This window comes from Mobula hypostoma, chromosome 4 (assembly GCF_963921235.1).
Source record: "Mobula hypostoma chromosome 4, sMobHyp1.1, whole genome shotgun sequence".
NCBI classification, from domain to species: Eukaryota; Metazoa; Chordata; class Chondrichthyes; order Myliobatiformes; family Myliobatidae; genus Mobula; species Mobula hypostoma.
The window spans coordinates 55,687,888-55,711,791 of record NC_086100.1 but is presented as its reverse complement, the minus strand read 5'-3'; the positions used below and the strand labels follow the sequence as shown (position 1 = coordinate 55,711,791).

The following is a 23,904-nucleotide window of genomic DNA, read 5'->3' as shown; positions in this document are numbered from 1 at the left end:
TTGTCATTATTGAAGTCATGAGTAAGAAAATGTGATAGATTTTACTTGAGAATGAAAATATTTGATTTTCATTCTCAAGTGATATATTCCCAAACTGCCTAAACCAATGCTGAAGCAATGTTTTATTCTCTAAAACCAGACTTTCACACCTATTCAGTTTATTTTAAAATATACTTTTTTTTGAACATCACCAAAACAATCTTTTGAGAAGATTCCTGTTATAATCTTTGATTTATAATCTAAATTAGTTCCAAATGCAAAACACAAAAATTAAATAAATTTATCATGGTTCAGTAGAAATTTATAAATGGTGGAACATTTTAAAATAAATGCATCAAATAAGTTTGTATTTTTACTTACATTTCACAATATAACTGTTCTGCCAAAATCATTATCAAATCACATTCTTTTCAAATTGTCTTTAATATTTTAAATCAAAAATTCTATTCGATACAGATTTTCAGAATTTAACTCCACTTGGTGAGGAGTAGTTAATTTTTTTCTGGTATTTCTTTCTGACAAACTATCAGAATAATAGCAGAACATTTTGTCTGTCTTGGGCTTCTTCGGCCTCATCATCTGTGTGAACTTCACCAGCTTCTGTTGCCAGAGAATCAAGCATAAACTGGGACTGAACAGCCTCCCTTGGAGAAATTGAATGAAAAGGAAGTGTAAAACATAATTGTCTAGTGAAACAAGCATGAATCATTCCTATTCACTTCACCAGCAGGCACTATAGCTAAGAAGCTCAATTGAAATCAAAGTATGAAGCCTCAAACCACAATATAATGTGCATTGCATTAGATATGATCATTTAGATTCAATGCACAGAAAAGTACTGATTGTGTATTAAAGCAAACATGCATGTGGACATGTAGATTAATCAGATTTAACATGATGTTGATAGATTCTACTATAAGCAGAAAATGAACAAAATCAGATGGATATCTGTTTCAGCATTATTATGAATGGCCTTTACCGTGAGCTGAATAGTAGTCCTCTTGAGGCAGATTTTATATATTTATTATCAAAACTGTCAACTTAATATATGGTGATTGTTCCTAAATACTTTTCTATTGGCTGATACGATACAGGGAAAAAATAAATTTTATCAAATTCAAAAAGAACAACAGTAGAATTGACGCATGGCTTATGTGTATAGCATGCAAATATTTATGCGTGTAATGCATTCTGCTTCCTGATTTAAAACAACAGGTATGAATGTGTTCTTTTAGTATTAAATATGTGCTTCAGTATTAAATAAATGGCTGCAGATGCAATGAGTTCCAAATGATAACAGCAATAAAGGATTTTTCTAGAGAAAAAAGATTAATAGGATATACTGCAGTATTCTGTATTGATTACCGAATGGAAGTTGTGTGCTACTTTTTAAATTTTTACTTTATAAACCATGTGTAACTGATTTGTTTTCATTTCTGGAATACAACCTCCATGAGTCCTAGATTTAGACTATTTTCCTTATATTTGAATTTAGCAATAACATAAAGCAACAAGGAATAATATATTTCCCCTAGTTCAATTTATTTGAAGATATTAATCAAAACCTGGAGAAAAGAACTTAGAACACATCTGATTCTTTCTGACCTTTGCATAAGTGGAGTGCCCTTTTCAAATGATTGCCCAGAAGACATTGACAAATCACAAGCAGAAACCACGTCCAAACTATGTTCGCCTCCTACAGTAGCAAAATAAGATAGTTTTAATTATTGTAAATGTCCTTCCAAATATCATAAATATTAGTGCTGCCAAATTTCTGGCACATGCCACTTAATATCATTGTGGTTATCATATGGATGGAGGACCTGGGTCAAGTATCCAGATGACTATTGGGTTCTTGAAAAATTTTGTAAAGTGAGCAAGCAATTGGCTGTGTCACTCAGACTGCTAATTATAAAGAGGACTGCAGGCTTTGTGCTCCAGAATGTCTTCTCTACTTGCATGGTTAACTATGGGACATGATTATGTGAAAAGTGTTGCTGCCATGTGAAAGAAACTAAGTCCTAATAAAGAGTCACTAATCTGAAACATTTACTGTTTCTCTTTCCACAACTGTTCTCCAACTTCCTAACAATCCCCAGTATTTTCTGTTTTAATTCAGAACTTATTGCATTTTTAGTTTTCTCCCTCCTTTTCAACTCCAGGGTATCAGGAAAAGATGCCTTATGCCGATTTGCCTCTCAGAGCTTGCACTGCCCCAGAGATTATCTGTCTGCCATACAGGCTTGGTGGAGATATATGTATAGTGGGGGCATGTAGCTGGGCTGGACCAATGAGAAAAGAACGCAAGGAGCACTTCCACCCGCAGACAATATATGTGAGGCAATATAAGGAAATATTTCCAAGTTTTTTAAACTTCCAGTCTCCCATTAAGGTTACTTACAACCAGAATTTCCTATCATGTAGTGCAGGGGACCCCAACCTATTTTGCACCGCGGACCGGTTTATTATTGACAATATTCTTGTGGACCAGCCAGTGGGGGGGGGGGGGTTGCCAACGGACAAGAGTAACTGTCAAATACGTTGTGTTTACCCCGAAAAGACTACAATTACCATGAAGCCTTGCGCGAGCACCTGTGTGTGCACGCGTGACTTGCGCATGCGTGTACCTGCCGATTTTTTTTCTACAAATCGTTTTTGGCGATTCTGTTCGGGGGGGGCGTGTTAATCACAACCGGAATATAGAAGATCAGTCAACTATACGTCACTTTTTAGTGGCTAATACAATCAATTTCATTTCTAAAAGGGTTTATCTAACGAATTTAATATTAAACACACAGCGCATATTTTCCTCGCATGAATATAGCGATAAGTCAATTACTGTATAAGTCATTTATAAGTCAATAGCATCATTTCATTTTAAGTAACATTTGGATATTAAACACACAGCACATACTTTCTTTATATGAACATATAAAATCATTGCAACACACCAATATCACCGAATCAGTGGGAGCCCTGGGCTTGTTTCCCTGCAACAACACCATCCTTTCGAGGGGTGATGGGAGACAGCGATACTCGAAGGGGGTTCCTTGTGTCCAGTCTATTCCGCAATTTAGTTTTTGTTGCATTCATTGCAGAGGTATGTTGGAAATGGAAGCAACGTTTTCAGTGCTTTCGTGGCTATCTCAGGATATTTAGCCTTGACTTTGATCCAGAATGCCGGCAGAGATGTTATGTCAAACATACTTTTCAGCCTGCCGTCATTTGCAAGCTCGAGGAGTTGATCTTCTTCCCGCGCTGACATGGATGATGCGTGGGTAAAGACCTCGCATGCGTAATGACCTCACGTGCATTCAAGCTCAACAGAAGGCATGACAGGGAATGAGGAAAGGTGCAGCTGACTCATATCGCCAAATCATATCGTATCCTCGCGGCCCGGTAGCACATGCTTTGCCACCCGGCACCGGTCCGCGGCCCGGTGGTTGGGGACCACTGATGTAGTGCAATAGGCTTCAAAACAATATTAATTCTTAAGTTTCTGCTTCTCTTTACATATTTGAATCGAAACCATCAATCTAATATGTAAGGTACTGTTTACCAATCCACATATAAAGATGTCCTCAATGAGATATACCACATGATCCATGTACAAGTCTAATGTAGGTCATGTAGAGAGTACCAGAAAAAGCAAAGTGTCGGAGGAACTCAGAAGAGCCAGCCACATCTCTTGAGGCAAAGTGATAGTTGGTGTTTCGAGTCAACAGTCTGCAACAAAGCTGCCACTGGCTGTTATGGTAATGAAGGTCACTATCTTTAAGAATTTATGGGAATTATGAGGTAGTCACCCTTATGTTGCAGGAGGCAGGTACCTGGGCAGAAAGGGAGTAGGCAGGCAGCGTATAGTATCCCTATGGCCATTCCCCTCAATAATAAGAATACCATTATGGGGGGATGACCCACCAGGGTGAGGCCGCAGTGACCTAATCTCTGGCATGAAGTCTGTTTCTGTGGCTCAGAAAGGAATGGTGGAGAAGAGGACTGAAGAAGTGACAAGGGATTCTATAATTAGACGAGCAGACATCAGATTCTCTGGACATGAAAGAGATACCCGGATGATATGCTCCCTCACAAATGCCAGGGTCAGGGATGTCTCGAATCTGGTCCATAGCATTCTGAAGAGCGAAGGTGAACAGCCTGAAGTTGTGGTACATATTGGTATCAATGACAGGTTGGAAAAGGGAGGAGGGTCCTGGAGAGAATATAAGGTAGAAAGCTGAAAAGCAGGATCTCCAAGAGGTTAATCTCTAGATTGCTGCCTGGACCAAGTAGCAGTGAGGGTAAAAATGGATGATTTGGCAGATGAATGCGTGGTCGAAGAATTAGTGCAGGGGGCAGGATTTCAGATTTCTGGATCATTGCGATCTCTTCTGGGGAAGGTATGACCTTTACAAAAAGGACATGTTATACCTGAACCTGAGGGGGCCAATATCCTTGTGGGCAGGTTTGCTGAAGCTTTTGGGGAGGGTTTAAACTAATTTGGCAGGGGGATAGAAACCAGAGCGATAGGGCTGTGGATGCGGCAGTTGATATACAACTAGATGTAATGTGTGGTGAGACTGTGAGGAAGGACAGACAGATGATAGAGTAAGATTGGAGTCAGTTGGATGAGTTAAAGTGTAACGGGGGCTAAAATCGAAAGAGATGATGAATGCAGCACTGAAAGTGAAATATTTGTATGTACATAGTATATGAAATAAGGTACATGATATTGTAGCGCAGTTAGACTGGCAGGAATGATGTTGTGGCCATCATTGAGTTGTGACTGAAAGAAGATCATAGTTGGAAGTTGAACACCCAAGGATACACATTGTATTGACAAGATAGGCAGGTAGAAAGAGGGGGTGGGTGGCTCTGTTGGTAAAATATGAAATCAAATCCTTAGAAAGAGGTAACATAGGATCATAAGATGTAGAATCCCTGTGGGTAAAGTTAAGAAACTGCAAGGATAAAAAGACCCTGATTGGAGTTACCTACAGGCTTTGAAACAATAGCCAGGATGTGCAATATACATTAGAATGGGAGATGGAAAAGACATGTAAAAAGGGCAATGTTGCAAAAGTCATGGGGATTTCAATATGCAGGTAGATTGGGAAAATCAGGTTGGCACTGTATCCCAAGAGTGGGAATTTGTAGAATACCTATGAAATGACCTTTCAGAGCAGCTCGTGGCTGAGCTCACTAAGAGAAAGGCAATTCTGGATTGGATGTAGATTTGATTAGGGAGCTTAAGGATAGAAACCCTTAGAAGGTAGTGATGGTAATATGATAGAATTCACCCTGAAGTTTGAGAAGGAAAAGCTAGGAGGATATATCAGTATTACAATGGACTAAGTGGAATTATGGAGGTATGACAGAGGAGCTGGCTAAAGTTGATTGGAAGGGGACACTAGTAGGGATGACGGCAGAACAGATGGCTGGAGTTTCTAAGATCAATTTGGAAGACACAGCAAAGATACATCCCAAGGATGAAGAAGTATTCTAAAGGGAGGATTAGGCAACCATTTCTGGCAAGGGAAGTCAAAAGCAGGATAAAAACAAAAGAGAGGGCATATAATATAGCAAACAAAACGTGGGAAGGTAGAAGATTGGGAAGTTTTTAAAAACCAACTAAAAAACTAAAAAAGTCATAAAAGAGAAATTATGAAATATGAAGTTAAACTAGCCGAAAATATAAAAGAGGATACAATAAGCTTTTTTCAGATCTATAAAGAGTGAAAGATAGATAAGAGTGGATACCGTACCTCTGAAAAATGATGCTGGAAAGATCGTAATGGGGGACAAAGAAATGGTAGACAAACAATAATTATTTGCATCTGCCTTGACTGTGGGAGATTAGTGACTGTAGATGGAGTGAAGCTGTGAACATGAACCTCCAAAAAGACTGCACAATGAACTTCTAAGTTAAATGAAAGTTATGAGATTAAAAAGGTCAGTGGCAGAATAATAATAGGCTAGGTTAAGGTCTGGAAATCAGGATTGAGGCAAACAGCTAATTTCCAGATTCTAATGGAACTTACAAGGGTTCAACTTAGGGTCTCTGTTGGAAACAGGTTTTTTACTATAGTTACCTGAAAATATTGCTTTTAAATCATTGAAAGCTACTCATGAGAAATGAATAAAATAGAGGAGAAACTGATATTTGAAAAGTCTCACAGTAATCTTTTATTATGTTGATACCTTTATTTATCTTCAACAGTTCCCTCTCCAAATCAATTAAAGCTTGTTCGTCTGCTTCTTTTTCAAAACTGGATTCATCTTCCTCAACATCAGTACTCGACACTTCAGAAATTTCAATTGCAGCTGTAGATAGTGGGTGAGTAGTGGTGGTCAGCTGGGAAATTTCATGCTGCTTCTGCTTAACAAGGTATCTTCTTTCAATTTGTGGTGTCTCACACAATGAAACTGCTGCAGAGGCTGACATAATTCTCTCAGGACATCCCAGAGTTCCTAAAAACAAGAAGAAAATCAGGTAAATCATAGAGATACAAGAGAATGGAGATGCTGGAATCTGGAGAAACAAACAATTTGCTGGAGGAACTCAATGGGTCGAGTAATATCTGTGGGGAGAAAAGAAACTGTCAATATTTCAGACCAAAACCCTGCATCAAATAGCACACAGTTTTATACAACATCCTAAAAGAACAGAAACTATTTGTCCAGAATATGTTGCAGCATACACTTGTCACTGAGATTGATGATGTTATTATGCTTTGTCCTCTTCCTGTCTATACTTCTTGTCATTATTTGCTCCCAGGATAAAGCTCTTACTGTCTCTTCTAATTTGCCTATCCCGCTCTTAACGCACAAAAATTAGAACAATCCAAACCCTGGTATCCAACACAGTGGGTGAATTAGATTCAACGTGTTTCTTTGTTTGCAATTTTAACAAGCCTGAAGTCTGTAAGACTAACCATTAAAACTACTCACATATATCTTATGAGACCAAACTCCTTTTTTCTCTAAGAGTGGGAATTTCTTTGTCACGGATGGTTATCCCATTTTGTCTAGAATCTCCTAATGTCATGAATTATATCAGGGCAACAACATTTCGCTGAGCTTGAGTCAACAATATTTTGAAGAGGAAAAGCAAAACAAAAGTGTAAAATCTAAATAAAAACAAAAAATGCTGGAAATACTCTGCAGGTCAAGAGGCACCTGTGGATAGAGAAAGAGACTATAAATAAGCCTGAAATGTTCACTGTTTCTTTCTCCATCTTGCTACCTGACCTGTTGAGTATACCAGCATTTTTTTTATATTTCAAAATTCTGAAATCATTTGCTATTTGCACAGAGGCAGCCTTGACATGATACTTCTTTAACACTTCTTTGACATGGTACTTCATTGGGATATAGCTGGTTATTAGTTAGTTTCTCCCCAATGTGACACAAATACACAGCAACGAATACCTCAGTGGTGTCATCATTTCATGATGAAGAAGGCTGTAAACATGCTAGTTTCCTCTATCCAACACCAAAGCAACAATCACTGAGTCACGAGTATCACAAATATTCACATAGAAGGATAGCAAAGAATAAACTGCTTTTAAAATAAGTTGCAGCTGATCATCAGTAACTCTAAGGAAGTGAAAATCCTAATCCCTATGACAAAAAGTGATGATAATTCATACAAAATATTACTTACTTCAAGTGTCATTTTGTGTCAGTAGATTGTTGAAAGATCAATAAACTAATCTTAATAAAGTTAGGCAACACATTGCAGGGGAAATGCAGGATAGGGTAGTCAGACCTGTCTTCTCCAAACTGAGATATTGAACTGAGGTTCTCCTTGCATGTTAAAAATAGGCATTTTCTCAGCATGACAGCCAATACTCTTCTCTTAATTAATAATGCTGAGAGGTTGTCCCTAACCTCTCCACACAAACTGGCTGTCAAGTTTGTCTTCATAAGAACATTAACAGCACTTCAGTCATAATCTTGTGGTTACTAAAACAAACTTGGGACATAAGAGGATTTAATCACAAGCTAAATAATTCAAATTCCCTACTTTCCTTAACTATTTTTAATGTGTTAAGTTTAAAGGATTTATTTATAAATTGTTACATTTGAAAGCAGAGTTTACAATTGTGTTTTTAAGATGGTGCCTGCTCTTTCACTATCCTGTAGAGCTCTTCTGACATAATGAATTCTATTCTATTAAATTCACTTGACCATATAAGTAATGTTTAAAAAGCTAACCTTCCAGCCACAACAACATTTCACAATTGATTATTAAACAAGTCATGAATTTGCCATCTTTATTGAAATTCCTCAGAAATAGCAATGGACATCGTTCTATTTCTAGGTCATTTGGAGAACTGCAAAGCATAAATAACACTGAATCTGCTCAATTATTTTACATTCTTTGATAATGAATCTCAAGGAAATGTGCCCTAGGATCACATTTTCACCTGTTGTCATAGTGTACAATACACTTTAAAATAGTCTATAAATCATGTGCAACCTGCTGTCTTTGTTCCATTCTTACTTAAACCTGCTATGACTTATTATGTAATGGAATCAGAGTGCTTAAAAGGAACAAGTGGAATTCAGTGCTGAGTTGCCACAATTACTGATCGGGTTCCTCGAATCTTCTCATTCTTTATAAAGCAGGCTCATACATCATTACATACATCCTATGAAGGGCAACCACCCCTACATCCAAGGAATCAAGTGCTGGCTGGCCTTTTGCCTGAAGCCTTCATCAGGTAACTTCCCATTTCTTAACTATCACAACACCATTCTCCAGCTCACAGTATTTTTTTTTCCGTTAGACGTTTTATGAAAGCTTTTGAACAGTTATCTATTTAATACAATTTACCAAGAACACATTTTTTTTAGATATTTGCAAGTTAGAAATTTCCTAAATACCATACTTTCTTCCTTTCCGGCGTTAACCCCCACAAATATTTTAGATGCTATCATTAACCTTAACCCGTTTCAGAAAGGTGTAACGACTACTATTTATAATATTATCATGAAATTTACTAAAGCTCCATTCGACAAGATTAAGACTGACTGGGAAAGGGAACTGGGTCTTACTATCCCGGCTGAGGACTGGGCCTATATTTTACAACTTGTTAATACTTCCTCTATCTGTTCCAAACACTCTTTAATTCAATTTAAAGTTGTCCATAGAGCACATACGTCTAAAGATAAATTAGCTCGCTATTACTCTCATATTAACCCTCTTTGTGATAGATGTCATGGGGAGATAGCTTCCTTGACTCACGTGTTTTGGTCTTGTCCTACTCTGGAAACTTTTTGGAAAGACATTTTTAATATTATCTCAAAGGTTTTGAATAGTGATATTTCTCCCCATCCTATTACTGCTATCTTTGGATTACCTAAAATTTCTAGTAATTTACCCCCCTCAGCTCGTAGAATGATTGCTTTTCTTACTTTAATGGCGAAAAGATGTATTCTACAACATTGGAAGGAGATTAATGCCCCATCTACGTTTTTTTGGTTCTCTCAAACGATACTGTGTTTAAATTTGGAAAAAATCAGAAGTAATCTTTATGATACTTCAGTTAAATTTGAACAGACCTGGAGATCATTCATTCAATATTTTCATTTAATGTAACTATTTTTTTCTCCCTGACCATATATATATTCCCTTCGTGGATTTTATCTGTTATTAGCAGAGGTCGGGTTTGAGGACGCGATTGTTTAATTGTTCAAGGTCTAGTATATACCTCGTTAGCCCGTTGCTTTGCTTTGTTAGGTTAGATGCACAGTGGGTTTTTTCCTGTTTTTTTTCATTCTATTAGGTATATATGAAATATTAGTATACAATTATATTACCTTGTTATTCTATAATTAACATACATTGTATTGTTTTTTTGTATTAATATTATTATATTTATATCTTAACAATGTATTGGTTGCTATATATTTTACTCTGTGTACTAATTCAATAAAAAGATTTAAAAAGAAAGATGTTTTATGAAAGCAAAATATGCATCTGTAGATCTGAAAATAGCATGGTTAAATGGCATATTTGGAAAATAAAATTGTTAACATTATCCAAATATGATGAAATGTTAGGAGATGTCATGATTTTAAGAGTGGTAGGAAAAGAAGAGAAGGTGGAAGGGACAGGAGAGCTTGTGATTAAATGAAAGATAATGCCAGGCAAAAAGAGGCATAAAGAAACAAATTTAATTGGAGGAGGTAATAATGATGAAAGCAGCATATATGTACATACAGTATTTCATTGAAAGCTGCAGGGCAGATAGAAAAATCGTTAAAATGCAAATGAAATTCTGGGCTTTATAAACAGAGGCACAAAGTATAAGAACAAGAAAGTCATGGTGAACTTTTGTGCAACACTGCATCAAACTCATCTGCACACAGAGCTGGATGCGACATCTTAGGAAAGATATAAAGACTTCAGAGAAGGTGATGAAGAGATTACCCTTGGTATAAGGAACTTTAGTTTTATGGGCAGACTGGAAAAGCAAGGATTGTTCTGATTTAAATAGAGGCGGTGTAAGGGGATTTGATAGAAATATTTAAAATAATGATTGGGGTAGACAGAATAAAGAGCAGTAAGTGAAGCAAAGGTACTATAAGGAAAAGCGATTTATGCAAATAGCTAAACTCTGATGGGATTAATAGTGCAGGACTAAAGTGAGATGGTAGAGGCATGGGAGTAGTTTAAGGTAGTGTCAACCTAGGACAAAAGGTAAATGAGGAATATCAAAAAGTCAAGCATGGAGCCTTGGGCATGCTCCAGGTGAATTTCATAGGAGATGGTTAAATGCAGATTAGAAAGATTATATTGCTGGGGTTAACTATTTCAGAACAAGCACGAGGACAATCTCATTACACCTGTGGTATAGAGATGAACCTGATGGGAGAAGACACACAATAGGTCGAAAGTAACAGAATATTAGAAATTTGTCCTGATAACCACTTTGGATATTAGTGATGATGCAGGCTCGGTGCCATCAGTGAGATTGAATCTCTGATTCGTTTCTAGTGGCGGCTTAGAACTGAGTAATGAAAAACTTCAGATTTGTGTCTTAAAATATAAAATGGTGAAATCTGGAAGAAAAAGGAGTCAATAAAAAGAGAAAAGAGCTTTGACCAGTGGCCAATCCAAACAGCAGAAGTTTTGAGAGGAGGGGACTTCAATTAGGTCCACTGCCCAAGGATAAAAGGCAGCAGTGGGTCACTACCGTGAAAAAGAGCTTTGACTAGCGGCCAATCTGGACATCAGCCAATCCAGATATCAACAGTTTTGACAGGAGCGGTCTTCAATCAGGTCCACTGCCTGAGGATAAAAGGCAGCGGCAGTGAAAAAGAGCTTTGACCAGAGACCAATTGCCATTTGGGATTGATTAGTAAGAGCAAATTAAAGGAAGGTATTGGCAAGAACAGCAGCCATCGTCGTCTAAGTAGACATAGTCAGAGTGGTGATCTTGAGGCTTTAGCTCTTCAAGGTTTCAGCAAAGAGAGGATTCACTCAGAAAAAGCAGAGAACAGCTCTAGATTTTTCCTTCTCTTCTTTATATCTTCTCAGCTAGGACAGTAGAGATGCCAGTCAGAATAGCAAAATGCTCCTCTTGCAGGATCTGGACCTCCAGTGTCTCTGATGACTACAACTGCGAGAAGTGCATCCAGCTGCAGCTTCTAATAAACCATGCTAAGAGGTTGAAGGTGGAACTAGATGAACTCTAAATCATTCAGGAGGCTGTGGGGATGATAGATTGGACATACAGAGAGGTAGTTACACCCAAGATGCAGGACATGGAAACTGGGTGACAGTCAGGAGGGAGAAAGGGGTTAAGGAGCCAGTGCAGAGTACCCCAGTGGCCATCCTCATCAACAACAGGTATATCACTTTGGATACTGTTGGGGGGGGCCGGGGGGGGTGGATGACCTAACAGAGGAAAGTCACTGTGGTCGGGTCTCTGGCATTGAGTCTGCCGCTGTGACTTAGAGGGAAGGGGGAGAAGAGGCACACTGTGGTGATAGGGGATTCGTTAGTTAGGGGAATGGACAAGAGGTTCTGTGCGTGAGAACGAGATTCCCAGATGGTATGTTGCCTCATGGATACCAGTGTCTGGGATATCTTGGATCACATCCTCAGCATTCTTAAGTGGGAAGGTGAAACAGCCAGAAATCATGGTCCATGTAGGTACCAGTGATGCGGGTAGGAAGGATGACGAGGTTCTGCATAGGGAGTGCTGAGAGTTAAGTGCTAACTTAAAGGGCAGGACCTCCAGGGTGTTGATCTCAGGATTGCTACCCATGACATGTGTTAGTGAGGCTAGAATTAGGAAGATTGTATAGTTTAATATGTGGCTAAGGAGTGAGTGTTGGAGGGAGGGCTTCAGGTTTTTGGATCATTGGGCTCTTTTCCAGGGAAGGTACAGAAGGGATAGTTTGCACCTGAACTGGAGGCGGACTAATATCCTACTGGGAAAGTTTGTTAATACTGCATGGTCGGCTTTAAACAAGAGTTGCAGGGGGATGGGAACCAGAGTACCAGAACAGTTAGTGGAGAGGTTGTGGAGGCAGATGTTGGAAAGACCTCAGACAAAATTAGGAAGCAAAATGTTGAGCATGGTGCGACTAGTCTCTTGAGCTGCATATTTTTTAATGAAAGAAGTATCATAGGAAAGGCAAATAATAGTGCTGAAGATAACGTAGCTGGTTTACTAACAGAGGCATTGTGTAGTGAGGAGAGACCGTTGATTGGGCAAACTAGTAGTCACCAGGATGAGTTGTAATGCAAAAGGAGGACAAAATCAAAAAGGGTGAATACAGGACTGAAGGTATTATATTTGAATGCACCCAGTATACGGAATAAGGTAAGTGAATTTGCAGTACAGTTGCAAACTGGCAGGTATGATGCTGTAGGCATCACCGATTCATGGCTGAAAGTTTATAGCTGGGAAATTAATGCCCAAGAATACCCTTTGTATCGAAAGGACAGGCAGAAAGACAGAGGGCCCATGTTGCTCTGTTGGTAAAAAATAAAGTCAAGTCATTAGAAAGAGTTAACAAAGAGTCGGAAGGTGATGGATCATTCTGGATAGAGCAAAGGAACTTTAAGAGTAAAAAGACCCTGATAGGAGTTACAGACCCAAACCTTAGGAAATATGTGGCCCACAAATTACAGCATGAGATAGAAAATGCATACCAAAAAGGCACTGTTACAATAGTCATGGAGTCCGTAAGACCATAAGACAAAAGAGCAGAAGTCGGCCATTCGGCCCATCAAGTCTGTTCCGCCATTTTATCATGAGCTGATCCATTCTCCCATTTAGTCCCACTCCCCCGTCTTCTCACCATAACCTTTGATGCCCTGGCTACTCAGATACCCATCAATCTCTGCCTTAAATACACCCAATGACTTGACCTCCACTGCTGCCCGTAGCAACAAATTCCATAGATTCACCACCCTCTGACTAAAAAAATTTCTTCGCATTTCTGTTCTGAATGGGCGCCCTTCAATCCTTAAGTCATGCCCTCTCGTACTAGACTCCCCCATCATGGGAAACAACTTTGCCACATCCACTCTGTCCATGCCTTTCAACATTTGAAATGTTTCTATGAGGTCTCCCCTCATTCTTCTAAACTCCAAGGAATACAGTCCAAGAGCGGACAAACGTTCCTCATATGTTAACCCTCTCATTCCCGGAATCTTCTTTGTACCCTCTCCAACGTCAGCACATTCTTTCTTAAATAAGGAGACCAAAACTGCCCACAGTACTCCAAGTGAGGTCTCACCAGCGCCTTATAGAGCCTCAACATCACATCCCTGCTCCTATATTCTATTCCTATAGAAATGAATGCCAACATTGCATTCACCTTCTTCACTACCGACTCAACCTGGAGGTTAACCTTAAGGGTATCCTGTACAAGGACTCCCAAGTCCCGTTGCATCTCCGAACTTTGAATTCTTTCCCCATTTAAATAATAGTGTGCCCATTTATTACTTCTGCCAAAGTGCATAACCATACATTTTTCAACATTGTACTTCATTTGCCACTTCTTTGCCCATCCTTCCAATCTATCCAAGTCTCTCTGCAGACTCTCCGTTTCCTCAGCACTACCGGCTCCTCCACCTATCTTCGTATTGTCAGCAAACTTAGCCACAAAGCTATCTATTCCATAATCCAAATCGTTGATGTACAATGTAAAAAGAAGCGGCAGCAACACGGACCCCTGTGGAACACCACTGGTAACCGGCAAGCAAACAGAATAGGATCCCTTTATTCCCACTCTCTGTTTCCTGCCAATCCGCCAATGCTCTATCCACGTATGTAACTTTCCCGTAATTCCATGGGCTCTTATCTTGTTAAGTAGCCTCATGTGTGGCACCTTGTCAAAGGCCCTCTGAAAATCCAAATATACCACATCCACTGCATCTCCCTTGTCTAGCCTACTGGTAATTTCCTCAAAAAATTGTAATAGGTTTGTCAGGCAGGATTTTCTTTTAAGGAATCCATGCTGAGTTCTGCCTATCTTGTCATATGCCTCCGGGTACTCTGTAACCTCATCCTTGACAATCGACTCCAACAAATTCCCAACCACCGATGTCAAGCTAACAGGTCTATAATTTCTTTTTTGCTTCCTTGCCCCCTTCTTAAATAGCGGAGTGACATTTGCAATCTTCCAGTCCTCCGGAACCATGCCAGAATCTATCGACTTTTGAAAGATCATCGCTAATGCCTCCGCAATCTCCACAGCTACTTCCTTCAGAACACGCGGGTATATTCCCTCTGGTCTGGGAGATTTATCTACCTTTAGACTATTCAGCTTCCTGAGTACTTTCTCTGTCATAATTGTGACTGTGCACACTTCTCTTCCCTGCCACCCTTGAGTGTCCAGTATACTGCTGATGTCTTCCTCAGTGAAGACTGATGCAAATTACTCGTTCAGATCCTGTGCCATCTCCTTATCTCCCATTACAATTTCTCCAGCATCATTTTCTATCGGTCCTATATCTACTCTCACCTGTCTTTTACTCTTTATATACTTGAAAAAGCTTTTAGTATCCTCTTTGATATTATTTGCTAGCTTCCTTTCATAGTTAATCTTTTCCCTCTTAATGACCTTCTTAGTTTCATTTTGTAAGGTTTTAAAAACTTCCCAATCCTCTGTCTTCCCACTAATTTTTGACTCCTTGTATGCCCTCTCCTTTGCTTTAACTTTGGCTTTGACTTCTCTTGTCAACCACGGTTGCATCTTTTTTCCATTCGAAAATTTCTTCTTTTTTGGAATATACCTGTCTTGCACCTTCCTCACTTCTCGCATAAACTCCAGCCACTGCTGCTCTGCTGTCTTTCCCGCCACTGTCCCTTTCCAGTCAACTTTGGCCAGTTCCTCTCTCATGCCACTGTAATTTCCTTTACTCCACTGAAATACCGACACATCAGATTTCGGCTTCTCTTTTTCAAATTTCACAGTGAACTCAATTATGTTATGATCACTGCCTCCTAAGGGTTCCTTCACCTCAATCTCTCTAATCACCTCCGGTTCATTACACAATATCCGATCTAGTACAGCCAATCCCCTAGTGGGCTCAACAACAAGCTGTTCTAAAAAGCCATCTCGTAGACATTCTACAAATTCTCTCTCTTGAGATCCAGTGCCAACCTGATTTTCCCAATCCACTTGCATGTTAAAATCCCCCACAATTATCATAACACTGCCCTTCTGACAAGCCTTTTCTATGTCCTGTTGTAATTTGTAGTCCACATCCCTGCTGCTGTTTGGAGGCCTATAAATAACTGCCATCAAGGTCCTTTTACCCTGCAGTTTCTTAGCTCAACCCATAAAGATTCTGCACCTTCCGATCCTATATCACCTCTTTCTAATGATTTAATATCATTTCTTACCAATAAAGCCACGCCTCCCCCTCTGCCTACCTTCCTATCCTTCCGATACACCGTGTATTCTTGGATGTTCTGCTCCCAGAGACATGCATCCTTTAGGCACGTCTCAGTGATGGCCACAATATCATACCTATCAATCTGTAGCTGTACGACAAGATCATCCACCTTATTCCTTATGCTGTATGCATTTAAGTATAACACCTTAAGACCAGTATTTGGTACTTTTCACTTTGATTTCACTGCAACTTTATTGCACTGCAACTCATCCCAATGGCTACAAATTTGCCCCATCACCTGCCTGTCTTTCCTGACATCTTTACTGCTCACTATCTTAGATTTATTTCTGTTTTCCCCTTCCTCCGCTCTGTCATTCCGGTTCCCATCCCCCTGACAAATTAGTTTAAACCCTCCCTGACAGCTCTATTAAACTTTCCCGCCAGGATATTGGTCCCCTTCGGGTTCAGGTGTAACCTGTCCTTTTTGAACAGGTCATACTTGCCCCAGAAGAGATCCCAATTATCCAAGAATCTGAAGCCCTGCCCCCTGCACCAGTCTCTCAGCCATGCATTCATCTGCCTGATCCTACTATTCTTGCCCTCGCTAGCATGTGGCACAGGTAGCAATCCCCAGATTACCACCCTGGAGATCCTGCTTCTCAGCTTCCTTCCTAACTCCTGGAAATCTCTCTTCAGGACCTCCTCCTTTGTCCTATCTATGTCATTAGTACCAACATGTACCAAGACAACTGGCTGCTCACCCTCCCCCTTCAGAATATTCTGGACCCGATCTGAGACATCCCGTACCCTGGCACATGGGAGGCAACACACCATGTGGGTATCTCTATCAAGCTCACAGAATCTCCTGTCTGTTCCCCTGACTATGGGATCCCCTACGACTACCACATTCCTTTTCTCCCTCCTTCCCTCCTGCACAACAGCGCCAGGCACAGTGCCAGAGACCCGGTCACCGAGGGCGTCCCCTGTCAGTGGCAGATGGAGTTCAACCCAGGTAAGTGTGAAGTGGTTAATGTTGGTGGGTCAAATATGATAGCAGAATATAGTATTAATGGTAAGACTCTTGGCAGCATGGAGGATCAGAGGGATCTTGGGGTCCGAGTCCATAGGACACTCAAAGCAGCTGCACAGATTGACTGTGTTTAAGAAGGCATACAGTGTATTGGCCTTCATTAATCATGGAATTAAATTTAAGAGCTGAGGGGTAATGTTGCAGCTACATAGGACCCTGGTCAGACCCCACTTGGAGTACTGTGTTCAGTTCTGGTCGCCTCACTACAGGAAGGATGTGGAAGCCATAGAAAGGGTGCAGAGAAGATTTACAAGGATGTTGCCTGGATTGGGGAGCATGCCTTATGAAAACGGGTTGAGTGAACTTGGCCTTTTCTCCTTGCAGCAGAGGAGGATGAGAGGTGACCTGATAGAGGTGTATAAGATGATGAGAGGCATTAATCATGTGGATAGTCAAGAGGCTTTTACCCAGGGCTGAAATGGTTGCCACAAAAGGACACAGGTTTAAGGTGCTTGGGAATAGATACAGAGGAGATGTCAGGGGTAAGTTTTTTACACAGAGAGTGGTAAGTGCGTGGAATGGACTGGAGGTGGATATGATAGGGTCTTTTAAGAGACTTTTGTACAGGTACATGGAGCTTAGAAAATTAGAGGGCTATGGGTAAGCCTAGTAATTTCTAAGGTAGGGTCATGTTCGGCACAACATTGTGGGCCATAGGGCCTGTATTGTGCTGTAGGTTTTCTATGTTTCTATGACACTGGGCCTGTATTCATTAGAATTTAGACGAATGAGGGGTTACTTCATTGAAACCTTTCAAATGGTGAAAAGCCTTAATAGAGTGGATGTGGAGAGGATGATTCCTATGGTGGGAGAGTCTAAGATCAGAGGACGCAGCCTCAGAATAGAGGGATGCTCTTTGAGAACAAAGATGAGGAGAGTTTCTTTAGCCAGAGAGCGGTGAATCTGGGGAAATCGTTGTGACAGGCAGCTGTGGAGGCCAACTCTTTATATACATTTAAGGCAAAGGTTGATAGATTCTTGATTAGTCAGGGCATGAAGGGATACAGGGATAAGGCAGGGGATTGGGGCTGAGAGGAAAATTGGATCAGCCATGATGAAATGGCAGACTCTATGGGCCAAATGGCAGAATTCTGCTCCTATATCTAATGGTCTAATAAAACTAATATAGAAAGGTTCAGTGCTCAGAGACAACATCAGCAAGAACTGACTAAAAAATGTTAAATGTTGGGGGAAATGAATGGGAGAGGACTGTTTGTAGTAAATTGAGTTTGGTAAGACTTTAGTGGAGAAAGTTAAGTATAAAATTCCTGAACACCCTAGGATGGAGATCTTGTAATTGGATCAAACCCAGGAATATACTGGAGGCCAAAGAAGACTGCAGATGCTGGAATGTGGAGCATGATTCTGCCTAAACTGTTGAGTTCCTCTAGCAGCTTGTGTTTTTTTAGCTCCAGGAATATACTGCACTATTTCAGGACTAGTATGTAGGGTAGCATGGTAGCGTAGTGGTTAGCACAATGCTTTACAGTACAGGCGACCCAGGTTCAATTCCCACCGCTGCCTGTAAGGAGTACACTCTCCCCGTGACTGCGTGGGTGTCCTCCGGGTGCTCCAGTGTGTCCTCCCGCAGTCCAAAGACCTGCTGGTGGTAGGTTAATTGGTCATTATAAATTGTCCCATAATTAGACCATGATTAAATCGGGGGATTGCTGAGTACTTTGCCAAATAAATTAGTCAATCATAAAATAATAATATGTAAGAAAATCTTATTGTTGGAGCACAAACAACTTACGTGAAGTTGATTTTGATAACTTCATCCATGCTGTGTTATTTTTTGAAGAACCAGATCTTCCAAAACTGCTTGGAGGTCTACACTGAATATCATCAATTACATCATGAACAACGGAGTCATCAGCATATTCACAAAGACTACTGTCCGGTCGCCAGTCACCATCTTCTAGGGAAGGAGACAAAGAGGAATAGCTCTTCATTTTGGCAGCTGCAACAACTGATGTTAACTTTCGGCAGAAGATTAGTGATATGAATTAGCCCCCATTGGACCCTGCTTTTTTTCCATTAACATCAATATGCATAATAATTGGCTTTTTCACCCCCAAACAGAATATTAGAATCAGCCACATGATACCTAAAGTATTCATTAGGAGAACAAAATGAAGTGAAATTCCATTTATTACCATTTAAAATAGCCTGATAAAAATAATGAAGAATTATGACTCTAACCCGAATGTATAAAAAATCTTGAAATCTGAATAGTAAAAGTGTGAAGACTCTGCGGTCAGGTAGCAACTGTGGTGTGAAGAACAAAGTTCAGCTTTGGTGCAGTGACTCTTCCAGGGGATGGAAAAGGCTCCAAAGTGACCAAGGAGATCCTGGCTAATGATGTTGCTCTTTAAAAATTACATTGCAATTTTTTTTCTTGTTGTTAAGCGTAAAGTATATGTTAAAAACCTTGTACTTTAATTTGCGATTCATCACAAACATTACACGAATGTTATTCCACAGAAGTAGCCATTGGCTAAGCTTTATTTAAAGCAGTAACATAGTGTTTCTATCTCACCAATTCTAACTTAGGCACATGCATGATCAAACCTGTGTCCCGAGAATATGGATTTCATCTAACATATGTTTAACATGCTGAATTCTGCAACTACAAGACTGGAGTATTAAGTATGATAAGTTAAAATGTAGTCATTTCTCTGCTACAAATGTTTGTTGCACAAAACTTGCATAAAACTCATTCTCTCCTGATGTCAACTACATAAAACAAATTATATCATATCTTACATCTTGACCACATGCTGGACTGAAGTAAAGAATTAATTACCATGCTTACAAAGGTATCCTGGGGCCAGTAAATTTTCCACTGAAAAGCTTCACTCTTTTCTTTGCAAGTCCCTTCCATTGTATATAAAGCACTTGTTAAAGTTCCTAGTTAAATAAGTGTCCTGATGAAGGGTCTCGGCCCGAAATGTCGACTGTACCTCTTCCTATAGATGCTGCCTGGCCTGCTATGTTCCACCAGCATTTTGTGTGTGTTGCTTGAATTTCCAGCATCTGCAGATTTCCTCATGTTTGCAAAGTTCAATATTTACCAGTTTTTATGGCTACATCTCAAAGGACATTTTAAGAAACTTGATTTCATTCAGCAAAACAGTGTGCTTGCCTCTGTGGTCAGCACATACCTCGATTAAAATGCTCAGAACTTGCATCAGTGAGTTCTGCTGCTCCAAAGATAATTAAAAGGTTAAATTCACTGAGGACAAAGGAACACATTTGTGTGCTAGCCAGGTCCACCACCATTAGCATTCACAGCTGTCCCCCACTGAAGCAAAGGCTGAAGTATATGCAATGTACCAATGGTATGTCAGCAATTCATCAACATTTTTATAACAGCACACAGAAAAGTATCAAATCACTTGTATATTCTAAACAGCTATGAAGTGGGTTCCAAATCATATATCATTTTGACTTGGATAATTCTTGCTGACTCTATATAGTTCCTAATTTACAACACAAGCAGCAAAAATTCACCTAATACCTTAAGGTGTTTCTTCAGCACAAACATTATTGTGGTAGAGCAACACAGTTTTTCACCGAATTCTTCACCATACTTTCAACAAATGCAGCCATTAACCTCTCAAAAAATACCACATGTAACCAGTGACTCTAAGTAAAGAATCTCAAAACCTTATTATAAAGTAGGTTCCAAATTAGAAGTTCAAATTTATTATCAAAGTGTGTATATATATATATATATATATGTCACCATATACAACCCTGAGGTTCATTTTCTTGCGTGCATTCATGGCGAATACAGGAAACACAATAGAATCAATGAAAGGCTGCACCCAACAGGACAGGCAAACAATCAACATGCAAAAGACAACAAACCATGCAAATAAAAAGAAGAAAGAAGAAATAATAATAATCAGAGTATGAAAGCATGTAAAGAATAAATGATAATAGATTCTGTAATTCTAAATCAAGCCCAGCGAAAAAGCAGAAATCTTTCATGTTGTTACATTGACCACAAAAAAGCATTTGATTCTGTCCCACACTCATGGTTAATAGAAATTCTTCATATATATAGACTGCACACAATAATTATGAAATTCCTGCAACATCTGATGAAGCATTGGCATACTATAATCACCCTATCATTTAACAACCAAAAGAGAACATCCATCATTATCAAAATAAACTGAGACACTTTTCAAGGCAATTCCCTAAGCCCACTATGGCTTTGTCTAGGTCTAAACACACTCCCGAGTTCACTGAATCAGATGAAAATAGGGTATCGAATCAGAAACGACCAAATGAATTATATCTTGATATACCTTCAATGATGCATGGACGACTTGAAATTATCCACTCCTTCATCAGTAAAGCTAAAGCAATTAATTCAAATATTAGAACTATTTATGTAAGATATAAACAAGAACTTAAGACTAGATAAGTGCAGAATGTTAAACATAAAGAAAGGCGCCATAGAGCTAGTAGAATATAAAACGGAGCAGCAGGATATAATGCAGGATACAGGGTGGATGAATATCAAACACAGTTGTACTTGGAATATCAACAAGCATAGAAAATAGATCATAGTGCAATAAAGGGAAAACTTTCAACAGAATTTGCTTCAAGGCTTAAGAAACTCTGCCAAACAGAGCTCAATAGCAAAAATATCGCAATACCCATATTAACAAATTCATTTGGCATAATATCTTGGTCTGAAACAGATCTGGAAATTTTACAAAGAAAAATAAGGACTGAAACTTTAGAAAACACCATGTATTATACACTCAAACACTCTCAGATTAACACTACTTAGAACAGAATAAGGAAGAGGATTAACAGACATAAAAGAAAATTTACTTGAAAGTCAGATAAAACTTCTAAGGATATACTTTCATCAATGAAAACAGGATTCAGCACTCCATGTGAGTATGTGGAGTTCTGATAAGAAATACACACAACTGAACTTAAATGAAAACACAACCCAGAAAAATGAAGACACTATCACTATCGAAGAAAAAGTTAACAATGGAAAACCATGACCTGCTATTGAAGACATCATCACAATTTGATCAGGCTAGATGTTGATAAGCAAGCGTCAAATGCCTAGCTCAGAGCTGGAGACATCGTTCGAGAAACAGAGGCGTTCCTTGTGGCAATACAAGACCAGGTGGTTAACACAAAAAAAAATCAAAAATACCTCATAAAAGACAAACAAATTCAAGATGATAAAAGCAGAAAATTCCAAGAGAAACCAGAAACAACCCAACATATTACAGTATTCTGCAGCAGTTTAACTCAATGGCCTTAAGATTGATTTCAATGGCACAAAACTACTGTGCCATGCCAATGGCTTTTGGGACCACCTGGTAAAGGAAACCATGAAATAAACCTAGAGGAAAAGAATGTTAACAAAGATGAAGGCCTCGCCTTAAGTAAAAATTGGAATTTGAGTGTAAATAAGGTGGGGCAGCGGAAACCTGATTGGATGAGGACCAACCAATCAGGAGGGACGGACGATGGGGGTATAAATACCACCAGACTAGACATGCCAAGACATCATCCCTGATGAAGATGACAGAGCTTGTCAATGAAACTCAGGTAAAATTGATACCTGTAACGAGCTGGAAGTCCGAGAAGAGTTTATTTGTCAATCTGATTACTTACATGGGCACAATCAAGTGGCAAACATCATTCACCAAAATCTTACCATAAATACAAGCCTGATTCAGTTTTAGTCAAATTATACTATGACCAATTCGTGATTACAGATTGGACAACCTATAATAACCGTCCAGGTATAATATTACAGGATAAACAAGCATGAACAACTTACTTATTAGATACAGTCAATCCAAACACACATAACATACAGAAATCAATAAGTGAAAAACACCAGAAGTATGCTGAATTAAAAAAGGAAATTGAAAGACTGTGGAACATGAATAGTGCATACATTGCCCCAGTAGTAATATTTACATCTGGTATAATCCCAAAGTCACTGAACAATAGGATAAAACCAATTAGGCCCACACAGCAATATGTAAATCTTCAGAAAGCCACAGTACTAAATACCACTAGAACAGTCCGCAAGTTCCTAGCAATTGAGAAATGAGTGTGCTTGATTATGCCCATAGCTCAAGTTTTATCAGCTTGAGCTGAGAAAGATAAAAATATAGTAATAATATATACAACCAATAAATATTGAGAACATGAGATGAAGAGTCCTTGAAAGTAAGTCCAAATATTGTGGAAACAGTTCAGTGATAGGGCAATTGAAGTTCAGTTATGTTATCCTCTCCAGTTCAAGAGCCTGATGGTTCAGGAGTAATAACTGTTCCTGAACCTGGTGCAGGTCCTGAGGCTCCTTTACCTTCCTCCCGATGGCAGCAGCAAGAAGACAGCATGGCATGGATAGTGGGGGTCCTTGATGGATGGAGGTTTTCCTGTGACAACACTACATGTAGGTGTGCTCAGTGGTGGGGAGAGCTTTACTTGTCATGCACTGGGCTGTATCCACTACTTTTTGCTAGGGTTTCCATTCAAGGACATTGAGTGTTTCCATACCAGGTAGTGATGAAACCAGTCAATATACTCTCCACCACACATCTATAGAAGTCTGTCAAAGTTTTAGACGACATGCTGAATCTTCATAAACTTCTCAGAAAATAGAAGTGCTGCCATGCTTTCAGCACAATGCCATTCATGTGCTGGACCCAAGACAAATCCTCTGAAATGATAACACCAAGGAATTTTAAATTGCTGACCCTCTCCACCTCCAATCTCCCAATGACCACTGGCTTATGGACCTCCAGTTTCCTTCTCCTGAAGGTAGTTATCAGCTTCTTAGTCTTGCTGACACTGAGTGAGACGTTGTTGCTGTGGCACCATTCAGCTAGATTTTCAATCTCCCTTTTATATGCTGATTCATTGCCACCTTTGATTTGGC

General features: G+C 39.4%; 1 protein-coding gene across 1 annotated transcript in view; it reads right to left on the bottom strand.

The window, feature by feature from the left end:
- Positions 1 to 526: 526 nt before the first annotated feature.
- zbbx (zinc finger, B-box domain containing) overlaps positions 527 to 23,904 on the bottom strand; it is a 153,130-nt gene continuing 129,752 nt past the window's right edge. Inside the window, exons 18-21 of the mRNA XM_063044882.1 lie at positions 18,715 to 18,879; positions 6,199 to 6,468; positions 1,606 to 1,696; positions 527 to 644 (exon numbers count right to left, since the gene is read on the bottom strand). Of these exons, the coding sequence (XP_062900952.1) occupies positions 527 to 644; positions 1,606 to 1,696; positions 6,199 to 6,468; positions 18,715 to 18,879 (644 nt within the window). The remainder of the gene's footprint in view (positions 645 to 1,605; positions 1,697 to 6,198; positions 6,469 to 18,714; positions 18,880 to 23,904) is intronic.